This window comes from Coenobita brevimanus, chromosome 4 (genome assembly GCF_032717465.1).
Source record: "Coenobita brevimanus isolate Jiangsu-jjx chromosome 4, ASM3271746v2, whole genome shotgun sequence".
Taxonomy (NCBI): domain Eukaryota; kingdom Metazoa; phylum Arthropoda; class Malacostraca; order Decapoda; family Coenobitidae; genus Coenobita; species Coenobita brevimanus.
Genome location: NC_136957.1, coordinates 23,595,092 through 23,610,044, shown reverse-complemented (window position 1 = coordinate 23,610,044; position 14,953 = coordinate 23,595,092). Strand labels below are relative to the sequence as shown.

At 42.4% G+C, this 14,953-nt stretch overlaps 1 protein-coding gene across 1 annotated transcript in view; it reads right to left on the bottom strand.

The window, feature by feature from the left end:
• Positions 1–1,268: 1,268 nt before the first annotated feature.
• The window catches only part of LOC145396150 (uncharacterized), a 37,626-nt gene continuing 23,941 nt past the window's right edge, over positions 1,269–14,953 (bottom strand). Inside the window, exons 5-9 of the mRNA XM_080269594.1 lie at positions 14,659–14,790; positions 12,461–12,593; positions 3,240–3,356; positions 2,321–2,432; positions 1,269–1,353 (exon numbers count right to left, since the gene is read on the bottom strand). Of these exons, the coding sequence (XP_080125720.1) occupies positions 1,286–1,353; positions 2,321–2,432; positions 3,240–3,356; positions 12,461–12,593; positions 14,659–14,790 (562 nt within the window). The 3' untranslated portion in view covers positions 1,269–1,285. The remainder of the gene's footprint in view (positions 1,354–2,320; positions 2,433–3,239; positions 3,357–12,460; positions 12,594–14,658; positions 14,791–14,953) is intronic.

The window sequence follows — 14,953 nt, the reverse complement described above, 5'->3', positions numbered from 1 at the left end:
GCATTAGGGTTCAAATTCCCTTTCTGTAACATAGTCTCACTGGCCGCTTCACCTCAGTGGATCGACAAGCCTTCATGCTGGTCACAGAATGTACGAAGTGCCTCCCAGCAACGTGTTGTCTGGTGTTACCAGATGTTAGCATTTCTTTATGCTCACAGTCATGCATTTTTTTCATGGCATTATTAATTATTGTACCATTATTCTAACATAATGGAATATTTTAGCATAAAACTGCATGATTTTAAGGGTAAGTTAGCCATAATGTAGAGAAAATGGGAAAGGCAGAGAGCTCAGCAAGACATTGGCAACTGTCGTCTGGGAATCAGTTGCCATGTGATGCAGTTTTTTGTTTACCAGGCGGCCTAGAACACTGCCTGGATTAACTGGCTATTTTCAGAGCTGTTTTAGTGTTTTTTCTAATTGTCTCGAGAACATGAGTGACTCTAGTAGTGAGCAAAAAGCTGCTGGTCCTTCTCATAACAGAAAAAGAGCGAGGAGGCCAGAGATGAGGGCACAAAACATTAGCAAGAAACTCAGGAACACTTCAAGCTAAAAAAAAAAAGAAAAAAGAAAAAAAAAAACATTAAAAAATATTCACTAGTTCCAAAGTTATGGCATTTTGAAAGTTATGCAACTTTAACTGCGTTTTTCTCCGTTTTCAACATGCGGCGTTCGGTACACCTTTGCTCATGTTGTTATTAGCTTAAGAGACGTACCTCGTTATTTACAGTTTGTTTTGTCATACACCATTTTAGTGTTCTTGTTTGTAATATTTATTCAAGCCTTGTTGATTTCATTACGGTATGACTAAAGTAGATGTGAAAGAATATTAAGGTGTGGCATGTAAAATGTTTTGATACAAATAGCTGATTTTATAAAAGTACTTGTACGATTTACATCGATGCAAGAGAATATCTTATGTACTATGCAAAGTATATTCCCAAGGAAGAGGTGATAGTGAGGCCTCTTAGCGACAAAAACAGGTCCGACGAGTTCATTGTACGGTCATATACTAAAGTTTGTTTCCCTCTCCTTCCTCTTTCTTATTGCAGGATTCATAGATGCTTGAATAAGATGTAGTGACGAAATGTGTATTTATCATCCACAGATAAATTATAATATACACCTAAATCCACTATATACCGTTCAAGTGTTAATGAATTTTGTGATAAAATAGAGGTAGGAGACGCAAACGTACTTTGATGCTGTATGTGGATTTCGTTGTGATAAAATCTGACTGTCTTCAGTATAGGTTCAGTACTTTTTTAAAACAATGTGTGCTGTTTCAGAGACGTGAGTAATACTCTTTACGAATAACCATGTCCCTTGTAATGTCCTTCACTGTAGCACAACCTGTGGGTAAAATTTGTTAGATTACTGCACTGTTTTGTTAGTGATATACAGTAAGCTTATTGTACTGTGTGTTGGAAAAAGGTTATGGGTCTTGTCAGGAGCATAAGCAGTTCACGAGCAAAGTCATCTGTAATGTAACTTTGAATGTGTCCAGGTACCATGTCTGGGTTATATATAGTAGAACTGCTTGCCAGTATCTAATGTATGTAGACTAGCTACTGTCATTAGGTGTACGGTACCTGAGTTAGTGGTATGCAGAGTAGTACTCTGTTTCTTTGGGGCTATGAATCAGGGGAGACAAAACAACGGTGGCTGAATCGGTAGAGAGGTGGCCTGCAGTACTAATGGACCCAGAATCGAATCCCGGCTGGGGCAGGGAACAGTTTAAGGGTTTGAATTTCCCAAAAACAGACTTTCCTGATCTTCGAGATGACCTGCCGACATGTCGTAAAAATACCCCCGCTAATACCAGTACACCAGTCCTGTATGAGACAGCCCTAGCATGTATTCAGTTTGGATGGTGGGTGTTAGAGCCGAAGTGGTGACATGTGGAGGTGTAGGAGGACTACTGTGCCATAGGTCACTGCCCCACAAGAAATTGGCCCTGAAGCCTTTACCCAGAGTCGGGCAAGTAAAAAAAAAAAAAAAAAATCCTCCTCCTGCTGTGCTGTAGGAGGTATCAGGCTGCATGCATTATATGCTGAGTGTTGAGATTATGTTATAGCAGTATAGATGGTTTATATATATTTAAATCAGTCTGCACTTATAGTGTAGGCCAGAGTTAAAAATGGCATCCGTTATATGTTAAATGACAGAGAGTGAACAATGATTATTGAAACTAAGAACTGTAGTAATTATAAACTTCGGAACCCAAACAACTTTTCCAGAATGTTAGGTAAGTTTCAGATTTGTTTCATCATAAAGTGAAGTGATACAGTCTGCAACTATACCATGATGACATATTTACCTGAGAGTACCATGGTCGAGTCCAGCTCCTGTTGTAAGATATTCAGGATGTTATAAGCCCCTTCCTCACCCTCACATGTCAGCCCCCACAACAGCGGACGCCCGAGGAACACCTGCACACATACATATTAGCTCTTATTGCTGTAATTTAGTAATTCCTGAGAGTATTGGTTCTTTGTATTGTATGATTTACTTGTATGTAAATTGCATCTGTGAAGAAAATATGCGAAGTAATATCTGTCTATCTACCTCTCTTCTATCTATTTATCTTGGGGCTCTTTAGTATATACTCAAGTTATGTTGGGGTAGTGGCTTGGTGTCATGGCATTCTGTTATAGTCTTCACACTTTTGTGCTTTATTTACTTCCGCTAGGTGTAAGTTTTAGCCCGCGTTTATTTGTCTGTCTGTCTGTCTGTCTCAGTTAGCAGGATTACTCAAAAAGTTATGAAAGGATTTTGCTGAAAATTTTTGGAGGGTTTGGGTATGGCCCAATGAACAATCGATTAAATTTTGGCTGTGATCCGGAATTATTTGTTTGTTTGTTCACACCATATCTCCAAAAGTCTCAATAATTTTCAATGAAAGTTTGTGGAAGGGTGGACCATAGGCCAAGACACAATTGATTAATTTGGGGGCGGTTCCGGGTCCTACGGAACAGTATCTCCAAAAGTTCTAAATGAATTTCAATGAAATTATGTGGACGGGTGGGCCATGGGCCAAGAAAGAATTCTTAAAATTTGGGGGCGGATCTGGATCCGACATTGGCGGAGGTATGCGCTCTCTGAGTGCCTCTCTAGTATTTGTTGGTTTGTACCCCATCTCATCTTTTTAGGTGGGAGTAAGAGTTAGGATGATAATGAAGATGAAGATTTATTGATTTCAAGAAAGTGAGAGATAAAAAGAACGGTGCAGTACGTACCATTTGAGCACCAAGGGCAAGAGCTGTAAAGATGTGTGTGCCTGAAGAAAATCCCCCGTCAACATACACCTCACACCGACCATCCACAGCCTTGACTATTTCAGGCAGGGCTTCTATCTGATTTGGGAAGATATTTAATGATTTCAGATGTCTTTTTCATCATATTCTTGCCTTCTGACAGTTTTATTTGGCTTTTCATAGAAATAGCCTTAATAAACCTCTTCAGTACGAGGGCTTTCCCAGGTTACATAAAATCATCTGATAGCAACTAGACTTAAATAAAAAGGACGCCATTCATATTCAAGGGGTAAGTTTCCTCACAGTCCAGCTACTTAATGTTTTGCAATTCTTTCATGGTGAATTGTTAGTAGATGTGAATTTTCAATATTAGATTTACCATACTAACTAGTGTTTCAGTTAGGAACAGCAAAGTAAATAATGCTGAAGGAAATGCATCTGAATATTAACGAAGCATAATATGTGTAAAAGTCAAGTTAGCACAACTGAATATTGTTGAGAAGCGGGATTTGCCAGTTAGGTAGTCTGGACGTTTCTCAATGTTCCTGGTATTTTACCGTTACGAGTCAGAATTACCAGTTAGCCTGCTATTGTGAGCGTAGTTATTTCATAAGTTGTACATTTATTGTTCTGCTCTATTTCTCAGTAATGTTTTATTTATGTGACAGCTTGTTAAATTATGTACCGGTAATTTAATTTGTTTGTATACTAAGTAATTTACAGTGTTATGTAATGTAAGAAAACTCTGGCATGTTTTGGACGTCTCCGAGTTGGTAAGTTTTGTAACCGTGCTCCCTTGGGAATACACCAGAACTGTGGAGAAATGTAGATCAGTCTAGAACAATGCAAGCTTTTATAAGGATGGGGAAGAGACTACAGCAGGGTCAGTCGGTTTTCAGTTCAGTTTGAGTGTAGTGCAGTGTCAGAGTAAAGTCTGTATATCCTTGGTACTTGTGAAAATAGTGAAGTGTTGTTGGCAAGCATTGTCAGTGCAGCTTGAGAAGTTTGTGTATCTTCGGTGTTTGTGAAAATAGTGAAGTTGGCAAGCATTAAGTGTAAAAATTTTGGAAAATATAGACAGTGAACTTAAGAAACCATTGTTTATTTACTATGCCTGGATTGATCTTGTGTACTGTAAACCGAAAGGCTGACCATAGGAAGAACAACTCACTGGGCAACGTCATTCCTATACTGAACTACTACTGTTGGAGCCTGTGGCAGTGTAGGATGGGGACGTAACAGTGGTGTCAGGAGTGTGGATAATGTAAGTGCGGCAGAGAGTCTAACCTTCGACATGGAAGCAAAAGATGTACAGACCAGAGCCCAAGCTAGACAAGAAGACGCATGTCTGGCATCAATCATGAAGCTATTGCAAGCTCAGAATGAAGGACAGAAAGAGCATAAAGAGCAATTATAAGCACATAATGTCCAATTACAAGCACAAGGTGTCCAACTACAAGCATAGAATGACTACAGGCACAGATTGAGGGACAAAAAGAACTCAAAGAACAATTAGAGGCACAATGCGAAGAACGATATGAATGACTTCAAGAGCCATTGCAGGAGCAACAGAGGGAACTACAACTGAGGATGCAAGAACAGTTAGATGCTTTCATGGGGGAAATGAAGGAAGAACAGAAACAATTGAAGGAGGAAGTATATGCTGAGCTACAGCAGCAGAAGTATGAGGTAAGCAATAATGTACAGAGTGCCTTCTGAGTGTTGAAGTCAGTTAGTGAGGAAATAGTGACAGAGTTCAGACAGCATGTCATTAACCAGCTGCAGCATAAAGTCGACCATGTGAAGATAATTTTTGAGAAAATTGAGGCTGTAGAGTGTAGAGAAATATTGCACTGCTGAGCCTCAGGTTAGTGTACAGGGAGCATTTGGAAAGAAGGGACAGTGTATGGTTAATCTTGACGTATCCCAGGCATCTTAAGGTAGCATTACAGGGTTGAATAAGCAGAATGCAGAAGTTTTAAGTCCTCGACTTAATTATGATGCCCCAGTTTTTAGGCCCCAAACCACTGAAGTGCATGGCTATAATAGGGGTCCAACCAAGAAGAAACCTCAGGAATCTGATGGTGGAGTATCTTGGGAAGCTTACCGTGCACAGAGTTACTTCTATCTATCTATTGCCAGACGCATTAATCCCGTAAGGGATGGCCACAAACAAATCGCCTCCATGTCGCCATTTCACTGGCCTGCTCCCAGCTCACACCTCCTTCTCTCGTATACCTCTCCACTCCATCCCGCCATCTCATCCTCGGCCTCCCCTTCCCTCTCCCCCTCTACCTCACTCACACACACTCTCCTCGTCAGTCTCTCACTCTGCATCCTCTCTACATGGCCAAACCACCTCAGTGTGTTTCTCCTAACGCTTCCTATCACATCCATATCCACACCACAATGCTCCTTCACATCCTTATTTCTCAGTCTGTCTCTCCATGCTACTCCACATGCTCCTCTCAAATAACTCATTTCCAATGCTCTCACTCTTGACTTCTGTCCCTCCAACAAGGTCCAAGCTTTCCATATGTTAGAGTTGGTATCACAGTACTGTTATGTAGTAACTTTTTTACTTCCATGCTCACTTACCTGTTTCTTATCACTACTTTCAAGGAACCAGCAACTTTTCTTCCTTGTTGTACCCTCTCAAGCACTTCATGCTCTAAACTTCCAATCTTACTCATCACACTACTATCTACTTGCTGATCAGAATGGTTGGGATGATACGCAGAGGGAAGTGCAGCTTGCTACTACCCATAAAGGTGCTGCAATGGAAATTCTGGGCCAGATGTCAGTAGAGGAGAGGAACAGTTATCAGTCCATGGTGGAAGTGCTGGAGTGCAGATATGGGACCATGTATCTGACTAAGGTTTACAGAGCAAAATTCCAGAACCGTGTACGGGTTCGAGGAGAATGCCTACAGCAGCTTTCTCATGACCTGGAGAGTATCGCATACAAGGCATACCCTGGAGCAGCACCTAACCTCTAGGTTATTCTTCTGAGAGACCAGTTCATCGATGCTCTTGATAGTGCAGAGTTGAAAGTGCAAGTGAAGCAGGCACAACCCAGAAGCATGCAAGAAGCTCTTGCCAGGGCTCTAGAATCTGAGTCCTATGTCAGGTCCGGTACGTCCACTTTTCAATCAGGTTGTAGTGCAGGATTCAAGGCAAGAAAGGGGCAGGTTTGTGAAGCGGAAATATATTAAAGGAAGTTGCTGGCACCGTGAAGAGCCAGGACATAGAAAAGAGGACTGATACAAGTGGAATAGGGAACAGGAGAAGACAGGAGGAGGTTACTGGTTCTGCAGGAAGCCGGGACACAAGAAGGACGACTGTTACAAATGGAGAAAGGAACAAGAACAGAGTTTGGAAGGAAATCTACAAGTGTACCAAAGGCATGTTGGACATGTAGTGAGGTGGGACACTTCAGTTATGAGTGTCCGAAGAATAAAAAGGAGGATCAGATGAAGACTGCAGAAGACCAGAAAGAAGTGGAAAACTAGTGGAGGCTGGCATGAAGGGGAAACCACCAGCTTGCCTTTCCCAAGGAGCCCCACCACCAAGAAAATGCAAGAGAACTGCAATCGACAATGTGTGAGTAGACGGAAGAACAGATGGAACGATGTGTTCCCTGGTGATTGATTCGGCCTTAGAGCAGACTTTTGTGAGGCCTGATGTGTTACATCATTGGTATCTGCCTGCGTCACCAGAACAATTGTGTGGCATAACTGAGCACATCGCAGAACTGAGGAGACCCTTGGATGTCTGGATTGAAGTGCCAGGGCAAGAGGCTACGCTTCCAGTCTATGTAGCCGAGATGGAAGATCCTTGCCTTCTTGGTCTGGACTATTTGATGTCCATGGGATGTGAGCTGGACTTCTGATCCATGAAGTTGAAGGTTCAAAGAAAGTCGGTTCCTGTCACAGCAGTAAGACGTACCATTTCTAGTGGTGAGGTGAGGCTGCTCCGCACTATAGTTATACATCCAAAATCAGAACATTGCTCCAATGCAAGGTGAGTGACTTTTGACAGCTATCTAGGGGTAGTGGAGCCTGATGCACGGTGCAATACGAAGGCCAGAGTGATGGTGGGGTGAACTTTTGTGGAAACAGGCACAGGAGAAGTGCCGGTTGTAGTGGCCAGTTTCTCCCCTGAGCCACAGAAGCTCAACGAGGGAGAAATTCTGGGACTGTGCCAGGCGGTGGACCCTGAGTGGCATCAGAGAAAGGCTTGTAAAAGGAGCATAGTCAAGGATGATGGGTACCTGTCAGAACACTTACAAGACCTGTTTTCAAGGAGTTACCAATGCCTGGATGGCTCACAAGTGCTAAGTTGAGGCAGCTGCTAATGATGTTTGCTGATGTCTTTTCTACCGGAGACCTAGACCTGGGATGCACAGATCTGGTGGAGCATTGTATAGACACTGGGGATCACTGCCCAATTAAACAGCCAGCACGGAGGATGGCGCCAACCCAGCGGCAAGAAATGGAGAAGGTGATGGAGAAGCTCCGAGGTAAAGGAGTGATACAAAAGTCCAGCAATCCTTGGGCATCAACAGTGGTTCTGCTAAGGATGAAGGATGGCTCAGTAAGGTGTTGCATAGATTATCGAGCCGTGAATGATGTGACAGTGAAGGACACATAACCCATGCCAAGAATTAATGACACCCTGGATGCTCTGTCAGGTGCCAAGTGGTTCTCAACCCTAGACATGAAGGCAGGATATCATCAGGTCAAGGTTGCAGAGAAGGACAAGGAGAAGACAGCCTTTTCATACAGGTGGAGTTTATGACAGTTTAAAGTGATGCCATTTGGACTATGCAATGCCACAGCTACTTTTGAGCATCTCATGGATTCCATACTTGAAGGCCTGCACTGGCCAACAGCTCTCATCCATCTGGACGATGTAATTGTGTTTGGACGGACTTTCAACCAGGAATTGGAGAGGCTGTCGGAGGTGTTGAACAGGATCCGAGCAGCACACCCCAAGCTGAACCCCAAGAAGTGCTACCTGTTTCAGAAGGAAATGTACCTAGGTCCTAGGACACACTGTAGGCAAGAGCAGCATCCGTACTGACCCAGAGAAGGTGGCAGCTGTGGAAAACTGGCCAGTTCCAACTTGTGTGAAGGAGCTACAGAGTTTCCTTGGCCTGTGTACCTACTACCATCATTTTGTCAAGGACTTTGGAACAATAGCTGCACCTCTGCACAAGCTGTTGGGGAAAAGGCAGAAGTTTGCATGGACAGCATAGTCTCAGGCCTTTGATGAACTCAAGCATGGGTTGGCAAACTCTCCAGCATTGCCGTAGCCAGACTAGGATCCGCCATTCATCTTGGGCTGTGATGCTAGTGACCATGGTATTGGTGGAGTCCTGTCACAGAAGAAGGATGACAAGGAGTATGTATGTAGGAGGACTGCTGGGCCATGATAGGAGGCTGTGAAGCCTATGCCCAAAGTCGAACACATAAAAAAAAAAAAATGTGGTGGCATATTACAGCAAGAAGCTCAGCCCACCAGAGCGGAACTACTGTGTGACCTGTAAGGAGCTCTTGGCAGTGATGAAGAGCCTTGATCTCTTCCATCCCTACTTGTATGGGTCCTACTTCATCATCAGGACAGACCATGTGACACTGAAGTGGCTGAAGACGTTAAAAAATCTGAAAGGACAATTGGCATGCTGGCTCAGGAAGTTGGACCAACACAACTATGAGGTACAGCACCGTCCTCGGCGGGTACATGGCAATGACAACCTGAGCCGTCGGCCCTGTGACCCAGTGTGACGGTAGTGTAATAAAAATGAAGATAATAGCAAGAAATGCAGGTGTACTGCAGTGACAAATGAAGACCTGAAGAGGATGCAGACTTCCAACCAGTGCTAGAGTGGCTGCAACCGAGTACAGTGCGGCTGTCTTGGGAAGAAGTTTCCAGTTTAAGCCCTGTGACCAAGAGCTTTGGAGTCAGCAGGACCTTCTCCGTTTGAACAACAAAGTACTAGAGCGTCAGTAGGAGATACCCGATGGCATCAGCAAGTATTGGCAACTGGTGGTTCAGAAGAAAATGAGGTCTGGGATCTTGGATGAGTGTCATAACTAGTGGGCACCTGGGAGTGGAGAAGACTCTTAAGTCGGCTGCAACAGAGGTTCTACTGGATTGGCATGCGTCTGGATGTTGAGGAATGGTGTCTGGCTTGTGATGCATGTTGTGCCAAGAAGAGACCCAAGAAATATGGTTGCGCCCCTCTCCAGCTGTACCAAGTGGGTGCAACAATGGAAAGAATCGCAGCGGACATTGCTGGACCTCTGCCACTCACTGAAAAAGGTACCGGTATATATATGTCGCCATGGACTACTTTACAAAGTGGCCAGAAGCCTATGCTATCCCTAATCAAGAGGCTGCAACTGTTGCTCGGGTGTTGGTTGACCAGTTTTTCTGTCGTTTCGGGATGGCACAGGAGCTTCATTCAGACCAGGGTAGAAAATTCGAGTCTCTGTATTCCATGAGTGCTGCAAGTTATTGGGGATCAAGAAGACCAGGACGACCTCACTAAGGCCACACTCAGATGGGATGGTGGAGAAATTCAACTGGACCCTTGGACATGAACTGGCCAAATACTGTGTAGAGAGACAAACAGAATGGGACCAAAAATTACCTGTGTTGTTGATGGCATATCGGTCTGCAATTGCTGTGTCTACTGGCTACAACTCTGGAAAACTGATGTTGGGCCACGAGTTACACTTACCCATTGACTTGTTAATAGGAAGACCACCTGGTGAAAAGCTGCCTATAAACACCTGCAGCTATGCAAAGCATCTTCAGGAAAGGCTGGCTGAGGTACATCATCAAGTGCAAGGAGCCCTCAAGTTTTTAGGAGAGGGTGACCAAGTTTGGTTATACAATCCTCAGCGAAAGAAGGGACAGTCACTGAAGCTGCAGAGCCCATGGGACAGGCCTTACACTGTGTTGGACCGCCTATCAGAAGTAACGTATCGGATTCAGGGAGGCAGGAAATCTCACCGTAAGGTGGTACACTTGAATTGTCTGTGGCAGTATCATCAGCTAGGACAGTACAGCTAGGACTTCTCCAAGGAATCGTGCTCTCCTGCAGCTGAGGATGTTGAGGAGGACCAAGGAGCCAAAGTGCAAAAGGAATGTAACAGTTTCCTGTGGGAAGAAATGACCTTCTAAGAGATGTGGACTGTGTGGAGGAGTAAGGACATCATCGGAAGCTGCAGAGAAGAAGACCTGATAAGTTGAAGGATTATTTTGTCTATAGTTAGATGATTCATTATGATTAAGGTTTATGTTTGTAATTATTGTGTAGTTTTGTTGGGATGACAAAGGACTATGGAGGGGGTAGCGTTGAGAAGCAGGATTTGCTAGTTAGGTAGTATGGACATTTCTCGATGTTTCTGGTATTTTACCGTTGCTAGTCAGAGTTGCCGGTTACCCTGCTATTATGGGCAGAGTTATTTCGTAAGTTGTACATTAATTTTTGTGCTTTTTTTTTTTCAATAATGTTTTATTTATGTGATTGTTTGTTAAATTATGTACTGGTAATTTAATTTAAGTTCGTATTCAAAATAATTTAGTGTTAAGTAATGTAAGAAAACTCTGGCATGCTTTGGATGTCTCCGAGTTGGTAACTGTTGCAACCGTGCTTCCCTGGGAATCCACGAGAACTGTGAAGAAATGTAGATCATTCTAGAACAATGCAAGCTTATATAAGGATGGGGAAGAGACTAGAGTAGCGTCAGTTGGTTTTCAGTTCAGTTTAACCCTTGAAGCTCTACATGGATCGATCAATCGTATTCCAGAATTTCGCTTGATGTCTAATAGGATCGATAGAGGAGCCTTTGTAGAAAACTGTGGACACTAGGCTTCGGTCCGATTGTGACGTATATCGATGCAAACCAATGAGAATCAAGTCCTGAGTAGGGAGGGGGGAGGATCCAGGCCCCTACCCATGGTGGGGGAGTGAGTCCCCGCCTCCCTCTATCCCAAACGTTTCGTTCCCTCTCCCCTCACTCGCTTGTGACTGGACTCTGCTTCTCCTACCAGCTCTATAAAGTTGATTTTTCCATGCCACACTCCCACCACCATCCTCCGTCCACCTTCCTCCCTCATTCTCCCCCTTCACCCCTTCATACTCCCTCCACCTCCAGCTGCTTTCTTGCTGTGGCTACTACATACACATTTGAAATATGAGAATGATGTATACATTTTCTGGTGTGTAAATCAAGATCTTTCATTCAATAATACCAAAATTAATGTTGGTGCAATTTTTTTTTCTCTCCCTACAGTATATATTTGCAAGGGTTGCCAGTGTCAATTTTTGACGATCTTTGACAGGTTATAGCTCAGTAACCAGTTGGTCAAGAATGCTCTGGTTTGCGGCAAAAGGTGTATAAATTCAAGCTCTAAACCTTGGGTATAACACTTTTTACTTCTGTAAGAGTCGAAAAATCGGCTCTATATACATGTTTTCATGTGGTTACGGTCGAAAGAATCCAGGCCTGTAGGGATTAAGCGTAGTGAAGTGTCAGTGAAGTTTGTATATCCTTGGTACTTGTGAAAATAGTGATGTGTTGTTGGCAATCATTAAGTGTCAGTGCAGTTGGTGAAGTTTGTTTATTTTCGGTGTTTTTGAAAGGAATGAAGTTGGCAAACATTAAGTGTAATTATTTTGGAAAATATATACAGTGAACGTAAGAAGCCAGTGTTTATTTACGGCACCAGGACTGATCTTGAGTACTGTACACCGAAAGGCTGACCATAGGAAGAACAACGCACCGGGCAACGTCCTTCCTATACTGAAATACTGCTGTTGGAGCCTGTGACAGTGTGGGACGGGGATATAACAATATTATTCATATTTTTTTTATTATTAATTATATTGAACAAAGTCTAATAAAAGAAAATATGTTATTATTAAGTTTCCAGTAACAGGCAGAAGTAACTATAGTGAGGCTTTATGTATTAATTGGAGTGTATTTTAACGAGGTGTTACTGTAAAAATTACTTTCCCATAATACCGTACCACTTGTGAGAGTGACTGGTTACTCTTGCCGGATATGTCTTGACTGAGGATCCAAGCCCAAGACGTCCATAGTTCTGATGTGGCAACAAAAGTTTAATGCAACAAAAACAAAAAATTTCTGTACTGTATGGTGAAGTTTTCTTTTACAAGATACTTACTGTTGGTGGCACACCATCCACACGGCGAGCGCCGTGGTTTGATACCCATATGGCCGCCGCACCAGCCTCCAGACCCAGCAGGGCATCCTTTGCTGTTAGTATGCCCTTCAACACAATGGGTAGTTTGGTTAGCCTGGAAAATAATGTTAGCTAGTGAGGTTTATTGAGTACAGTGCACTTTTGTATTATATTAGAATACAGCACAGGCAGCATTCAGTTCAGTATAAATGAGGGATGTATTCCAAAATGTCACAGTTTATCATACACCTAGCACTATAAATTGTAGAAAACTGGCAAAGCAACTTTGTGATGAGAAATTTAAGCTTACTAGCTTATATAATTTTTGTGTGGTTTATTGTTTCTTATAATTTGAATTGCCTGCTGATTTGATTCTAAACATGTTTGTATACTTAACCTTCAATACACCATCAAATACATTAATGTTTCCTTAAATATGAACAGTTTTTCTTTTTCATAAACCCGTCCAGTCAAAATGTACAGTAAAATCCCTGATTTTCGAAAGTAGATGGTGTTGTGCCATTGATGTGGGTAGCCTGTAATGAGGACTTGTGTAAGAACATCCCATGTCACACTTCAGTGATCTCCCCTTTCTTGGACAGTCTCTAGCGCACACACGGACATCAAGGGTGGGCCGTCGTGCTGTTTACTGATGTAGTGTGTTAGGCTGGTTGCCATCAATCAATCAATCAATCATTTCCTGTGGCACTCCACGGGATGCAAAGGGCCTGGATGAACTCTCTCCACCAATATTTGTCTCTTGCCATCTCCTTCAGGTCCCACCAACACTCCTCTCCTGCTTCTCTTTTCATTGTCCTCAACCATGTTTCCCTCGGCATACCTCTGCCTCTCCTTCCTCTAGCAGTCCACTCTGGCACATCCTGTATTAAACTGCCATCTTTTCTTTATATGTGCCCCAGCCATTTCCAGCAGGACAGTCTCACATACTCATCAACTGGTTCCACTCTCGTAATATCCCTTACTCTTTTATTTGTAACTCTGTCTTGCCACTTTGCCCCAAGTATCCTTCTCAGTATTTTACTCTCAAATCCTGGTACTTTCTGATCTGTTGCAATTGTACTGTACCATGACTCATGCCCATAGATTAAAATTGGTCTTACCATGGACTTGTAATTTTCACTTTAGTATGTGCCGAAAGCTTATTATTATTCCAAACAGATTTCAACATTCCAACAGCTCTCCAAGCCAGTCTAATCCTCTCCTCAATTTAATTGTTTAATGATCCGTTAGATGATACAATCGTTCCCAGATTTTTAAAATTTTCTACCTTCTTCACCACATTATTCCTAATTACACAGTCGATTTGGTTCTCCACATTCATATTTATAATTTGTCTTTCCACACTTTATTACCAATTCAACTTTTTCTTTTTCCTCCACCAGACGATCAAGCACCCTCTGCATCTCGTAACTACTTCCGGAAATCAGCACAATATCATCAGCATAATCCAAATCCATCAGCTTCTTGTTTTCTTTCCAGTTAATTCCTGCAACTGTTCTCCTTACAACCTTTCTAAATAACATAATCCATAACCAAAACAAACAGCAAAGGCGTAAGAACTCCTTGCATCACTCCTGACCTAACTTCAAATGGATCACTCAAAGAACCACCCACCATTACCTTACAAAAATTACCTTCATGCAGGCTTCTAATATTTACAAACTTTCTGGCGTACCATAGAATCTCATAATTTTCAACATAGCTCCACGTGAAACACTATCAAACGCCTTTTTACAATCCACAAAACATATACTAAGCGGTATTTTCATCTCATTAGCTTGTTGCATTAGAGGTCTTACAATAAAAATCTGATCATTACAACCTCGACCCTTTCTAAATCTCGTTTGTTCTTCTCTTAAAATTTTATCAATTACTGGTTCTATTCTGTTCAAGAAGATTTTGAAAAACCATCATGGATTTTTTTTTTTTTTAATATTCTTCATGGTCTAGTGATTTTGGCATTCTCAACCAAGTGTCATAAAGAAGATTCTTCTGAGAAGCAGTTGGCATTTATTGCTCACATAATGTCACTAAGGGGCAAGCAGCTAGTCACTCTTGCCTTAACTGTATGGACTGAGCATCTTAGCCAGGGGCCTCGACACTCTTGATGGGGCAGTATTAGACAGGATAGATGGATGGATGGTGTAAGAGCTTCTTACCTCTTAAGCCAGGCAACATCTCCCCAGTTGAGGGAGGGATCATGTAAACTCTTCACATCTTTAAATACATCAAACCCCGCAGCAGAAGTCTTCATCCTGCTTGACATGTTGTTTGTCAGAAAATTAGCCAGCCTGTAGTGAAAATAAGAGAAATAGAAATGCATAAAAAATGTGCAGTATTAGCACTGTCTATAATTTTTATCTTCATCGTCATCCTGACTTATTTGCCACTGAAAAATAGAATATGAATTTCACTCGATTCATTCAAGTGTTTCACATAATTTTAAAGTGGGGA